The 5,676-nt window shown below is 42.0% G+C and overlaps 2 protein-coding genes across 5 annotated transcripts in view; one reads left to right on the forward strand and one right to left on the reverse strand.

The window, feature by feature from the left end:
- NRDC (nardilysin convertase) overlaps positions 1 to 1,304 on the forward strand; it is a 53,486-nt gene extending 52,182 nt beyond the window's left edge. Inside the window, exons 30-31 of the mRNA XM_019501316.1 lie at positions 641 to 730; positions 1,089 to 1,304. Of these exons, the coding sequence (XP_019356861.1) occupies positions 641 to 730; positions 1,089 to 1,286 (288 nt within the window). The 3' untranslated portion in view covers positions 1,287 to 1,304. The remainder of the gene's footprint in view (positions 1 to 640; positions 731 to 1,088) is intronic.
- Positions 1,305 to 3,245: 1,941 nt separating this feature from the next.
- Positions 3,246 to 5,676, reverse strand: part of OSBPL9 (oxysterol binding protein like 9) — a 179,614-nt gene continuing 177,183 nt past the window's right edge. For all 4 annotated transcript variants that reach the window (XM_019501318.1, XM_019501317.1, XM_019501320.1 and 1 more), the window contains 4 exons: positions 5,214 to 5,292; positions 4,715 to 4,806; positions 4,085 to 4,220; positions 3,246 to 3,959 (listed from right to left, as the gene is read on the reverse strand). In XM_019501318.1, the coding sequence (XP_019356863.1) occupies positions 3,885 to 3,959; positions 4,085 to 4,220; positions 4,715 to 4,806; positions 5,214 to 5,292 (382 nt within the window). In that variant the 3' untranslated portion in view covers positions 3,246 to 3,884. The remainder of the gene's footprint in view (positions 3,960 to 4,084; positions 4,221 to 4,714; positions 4,807 to 5,213; positions 5,293 to 5,676) is intronic.

The raw sequence follows: 5,676 nt of genomic DNA on the forward strand, positions 1-5,676 counted from the left end.
AAACTGGGCACAGTACTCCAGAAGTGGCCTCACCAGTGCAGAACAGAAGGGAATAATCACAGTCCTCAGTCTGCCAGCAGCGCTTCTACTAATGCAGCCTACTCTGCTGTTAGCCTTCTTGGCAACAAGAGCACACTGTTGACTCCTATTCAGTTTGCTTCCTGAAGGCATTGCTTTAACGTTGTTGTAGGGCACCAGTGCAGTAGAACCTGGATTAGTTTGTGGCAGGGGCTGCTGAGTTAATAAGCTGCTCAGCTGTTTGCCATGGCTTTTTATTACAAAGGGGACTTGCTGCTGCTGTGACCAATGGGAGCTCATCTGCTGTTGATCAGAGAAGCAGCACCCTCTGGCACCCGTAGTAAGCAGCTGGCCCACTGCTGTGGCTGTGTATAGCCCTAGCTAGTTCAGACTTGTTTGGAGTGGGGAGGGGGGGGCATCTGGGCACTAGACTCCATCTGCCCAGTAGTCGCACAAGTCCTAAAACCCCTTGTGCTCCAGCATAAACGCTACATCATCCACATGGTAACATCTGAGCTTTTATAAACCTTCCCTATGCAGGTAGGATGATCTTGAAGACAATGGTTCAGACATATGCTGGGAATCACTTAAACAGCCTAATGTGCAACATTTGTGGTTTTAGATTGAAGCGCTGAAGTCTCTTACCAAATCAGATCTGGTTGCCTGGTTCCAGGCTCACAGAAAGAGTGAGAGGAAAGTGCTCAGTGTTCATGTGAGTATGTGCTTGGACTGGCTTCCTCCAGGGCTTCAATGTATGACAATTGCTGGGCTTTTATTTGAAGCTTTTTCTTGCTGCCCTCTAGAAGCAGGCTTCCAGCAACCATTTTTAGACTTAGGCTTGTGTTTTTCAGCTCATGACAGTGAAAAAGCATGCAAGCTAACTGACTCCCTTTGTACTGAGCTGTGATAGTTGCACACAAATCTAGAGACAGCGTATGGGCACTGACAGCCAACAGCCCAATTCCATTTCATCTTCCTTGGACTTAAGAGAAACCTAAGTTTAAAATGACAAAAAGCTTTAAGCCCTGCCCTGTCATGCTTTGTAATGCTCTGGCCTTCGGACTTTTCAGGTGGTTGGATTTGGAAAACATGAAGGGGACTCAGAAGTGACGGCTGTCTCTGAGCCTCAGAACTCTTCATGTGATGAAATACCTCAGCTAACTTTCTTACCCGCATCCTCCTTGATGGCTAACATCACTTGTATCAAGGACATCAAAGCTTACACATCCACTCTGACTGTTCTCCCGTACCATAAAATATTAAAATAAATGTCCTCTTCCCCTGCAGTTGTGTAGCTTAAGTTATTTAAAATTTGAGGGAATTCATTTAGTCTCAAATGAATCTGTACTGATAACAACACTAGGCAAGATCACCCTTGCTAAAATTAAATTCCTTGAGAATTTGTTTTCATACAGCTGCTGTAAATCAGCCACTGTTTTGGATCTCACATTTTCCTTAAAAGAATGCCTAGAGTGAGATGAGATTACTATAAGTGTCTTTTTCTTAAGTCAAGTCTGTCTTCTCAGTACAGCAAGTTACCTGCCCTAAATTATACAATGACCTCTAGAGCCTCTTCTGTCCAGGCTGCCATGTCCAGAGCATGATTGTGACCATGCTACAAGGATTGGAGAGGGTATTTGTGCATCTACCACTATGTCTATTTTACATTTATGATTTTTTTTCAGCTCAAATTAAACTGAAGTATTTAAATTTCATTAGAATGTAACTGTAGCAGCAATTGCCAGTTCTCCCTTTTCCCTGTTAAGTAGTAAAGAAGAAGATGGGGTGGAGGGAGAAGATTTAGTGGTATGTTGACAGGAAACATACTGTGTGAACTCTGTTTGTTTGTTAATCATTCAGAGCATGGCCAAGAGCTGTGTGATTGGAGATTGTCCATTAAGTAGGATTTTCAGTCTAGTTATGGGAGTCTTTGTCCTCACTTTGCAGTATGGACACGAGTGAATTTTACTAAAAGAATGGCAGCTGCTGCTACAGAAAAGTGAAACCAATGCATGTTACAAGCTGCCCTAAAACTCCTGTTCAGGGGAAGAGGTTTTTATTACTACTACCTAACCTGTGAGTAGCTCTTCAAAGCAGGAATGTGGTCAAATCAGTTCATAGCATAAGTCTTCCGCTACCAACCCGAGGGGAAAAGAAAGGACCTTCAAGATAAGTCAGGTGGACTATTCTTGTCCCAAGAGATTAAGATTTCCCTTTGGGGCAGGGAAGAACACTTCATCTTATTGGGAAAAATCACACTTGGGTATTTGGTGAGATGAGCCTCTTCTCTGTGGCCATAAGGGTCAGGACTAGGATCAATGGCCTCAATGTAGCAGAGGAAGTATAGTCTGGAAACAGGGAAGAACTTGCAGGGTAGGAACAGGAAGGTAATCAAGCACGGGGACAGGCTGCCTAGAGAATTAGAGTCTTTATCCCTCACATTTGTCAAGAGAAGGTTAGACATTTGCCTGGGCTGACTTAGTCAGGGATGATCCTGCCTTGAGTGTGCAGCTGGACTAGCTGACCTCCCCATCCTACTTCCCCATGATCGCAAGGTGCTGCCCTTACTCCAAGATGGAGTTTTCCCTTGCTGAAGCTCCTAACTGGTAGATGTAGAGTAGTTTAAGCTTAAATACTAATGTACTGCACCAGAAGCATTTGCATGGCTTCAACTTGACAAGTTCAGAGGGGATACATTTAGGGCACCATGTTAGCATTGTATAGTAGTAGACTAGTGGGTATTCTAGTCTGTACGAGGAGAGACTAGCTGAGAGAGTAACAAAATGTCACTCTGATATTGTTCACCTCTTAAATATATTGGACTAGAATTACTCCAGTGGCTTTTCTGAACAGCACCAAGGTGCTAGGAACTCCCACTGTCCCCTCCAGGTGCAAGGGAGGCAACATGAAACACTTAATGCCCAGCTTTTCCGTTTCGCTAGCAAAGCTCAGGGGTAAAAGTCAAACTGCTGCTCAGTACCATTTTCAAAAGCACCTTGAGGACTTTGTAGGCTAAATTCCTTTAAATCCCATTCTTAAGTGACTTGTATTTTTCTGGAAGTTTTACTTGCTCTCCATATAAACAGTAATGCTAATTCTTCACAAAAATTATTTGCCATATACTGAATAGTTGGAAGTCTTTTTTTTTTTTTTAACTCATAGCTCAGTTTCAAAACAATCTTGCTGTAAAGGTTTATTAAGAAATCAATAAATACAAATCCATAAGAGAAGTTTGAAAAATCTATTTTATGAAGCTTTGAGATGCACTGCGTAAATTGTAATCTATGGTTACATTTTTCTTCTCTAAAATAAAATACCAAAGTTATTTTGGGTGAGACACCGGACTGCCAAGGGGGTTTGATTTATCATACAGGTGGTAGGTAACATTGATGGAGCACTGTCTAATAAACTGTCCAATCAAAGGAATCCTCATATTTACACATTGCAAACATAACAATTTAAATGAAGTCTTGCATTTTGTATATGTAGGACCCAGGAATATTATGCAACTGATACCAGATGTCATCATGTCCTTCACAGTGGTTATACAGAGTGTATGTTCCACAGCCCAGATTATTTATGCTTCTGAAGCATGGAAAAAAAAAGGCTCAGACATCCTGCCTCTGAAGCCTGAATGCACTATTTGAATGGCAGAGTCCCAACATAAGTTACTGTCCTAGTCAAGAAGTTTTCTGTTTTAATTGTTCATCTGCATCAGTAAGTCCAGTATCCCTGAGATAGGAACCACTGTTACTGGAGGGGACAGGTTCTCCACAAGCCCATACTTGATAAGTGATGGCTATCCTGGTATCAGATGTAAACTTCACTAAGCCAAGGCCTGCATGTTTTAGGGGTTTATAAAACACCTAGTGTTTGCTGGCAACAAGTCGTTTCAGTAGCGGCTCATCATAAACCCAACATTCTCCATCTTCATGGAATAACTAGAAAAGAAGGGAAGGGGAACGTTACATCTGTAAGATTTTTTTGGTGGAAAACCAGCAAGAATGATGTAAATGTGACAAATTTGAACACAAGTCTTTAAAGTTTCCACTGCTGAAGAGCTCACCCGTGTTTCCCATGACGTCTCATTCTCCTTTCTCGCTCTGGCTTCAGCTCTTTGTTTTTCTTCAAGTCTGTGCTTTGCATCAGTAGCTGCATCGATGTCTCTGACTTTTAAGTTGTGAGTTACATCTTTCCATAGGCTTACACAAAAAAGCAGTTTTTAAATATGTTGCTCTATGGGAGGAAACAGTTCTACAAGGCACGTTACTGCATTATTATTGGATCTTAATTCTGCACTAAAGCCTTTTAATGCATTGATGCAATTAAAATAAGTAGGAAAATGAAGGTCCAGTTTTAAATATTGCCATTTTACTGAACAAGTTCCAGTGCCGATTTAGTCTGATCTAGTCCATGACTCAGGTCATTATATAGTTTTTATAGTAGTTTTATTTCTCAGAAAATCCTAGTCTACTACACACTAGCCCAGGGGCCAGATGTGGCCTGCCAGGCCATTCTATCTGGCCCACAGGGCCCCTAAAACATTTAGACAATTGATTTTTATCCACCCCTGGTTACCTGTCATGTGGCCCTCGATGGCTTGCCAAAAAACTCAGTAAGCGACCCTCTGCCCAAAATAATTGCCCACCCCTGCACTAGTCAGAAGTCCTTTGCATCAGCTTTGTGAAATGCTTACCAGCGAGACTCATATTCCTCTTGGTCCTCCAGTTTCCTTACCTTCTTCTTAATTGTAGGCATTTTCTTGGTATCTATGAAGACTATGTTCTCCTAAAGAGAAAAAGTTGTTCAAAACAAAGAGTTAGGTTACTTGTTTAGGTTTCATTTGGATATGTACACACTTTTCTTAATGCCTTCAGAAAAAGGTGTCAGAATAAAATGTAACATTCTAGAAGAGCTGATGCAAACCCATTTGGCACCTCCTGCAATCTCTCCTCACCTTCATAGGAGGTCCCACTACTTCTGTTGAAACAGTTTTTTGTTGCAGTGCTTAAAGCACACTGAAGCGTTCATCAGCTCCTCACACTTCTACCCACTAAGCTGAATGCATATATAAAAGGAGGGGAAGAGAAACTTCTGCAGGAGCCCCTCTGGATGCTGCATTACATTTTGCAATCTACCATCCATGAAAATACTAGAGCACAGTTCTTGAGACAAAACAAGAGAAGTTGCTTTACCCCTGTTGCATATTTTGCATACATGACGCCATTCCATTCCCCTTCAATGGAGCAGAAGGATCTCTTGTCATTTGGGTAGCTAAATGGAAGGAAAGATGAATTTAATTCTGTTGTTCATATCACAGTAGCACCCGAAGTCTCCAGCCAGGGTCAGGGCCTCATCCTAGGTGAGAACATAATTTCTCACATCTAACATGCACCTTCCTTTGGCCCCTCCCACTCAAAGAAAATCAGCCTGTCCAAGAGGGGGGGTATGTGTTAAGCAAGGAAAGTGATTTTCTGCCCAGGAGAGAAGCACTGTTTTGGATCCTGCTCTACAGTGCAGAAGCTGGCATTACTATTCAGCAGCTGAGGAAGTCAATTGACTTAACCTTTCATTGTTCTCTACTCCACAGGTGTTAAGAGCCCTCTCCTCTAATGCTCTTGATGTTCCACTAATCAAGCTAACTTTTCTTATGGCAAT

This window comes from Gavialis gangeticus, unplaced genomic scaffold, assembly GCF_001723915.1.
Source record: "Gavialis gangeticus isolate Ggan-Ray unplaced genomic scaffold, GavGan_comp1, whole genome shotgun sequence".
Taxonomy (NCBI): Eukaryota; Metazoa; Chordata; order Crocodylia; family Gavialidae; genus Gavialis; species Gavialis gangeticus.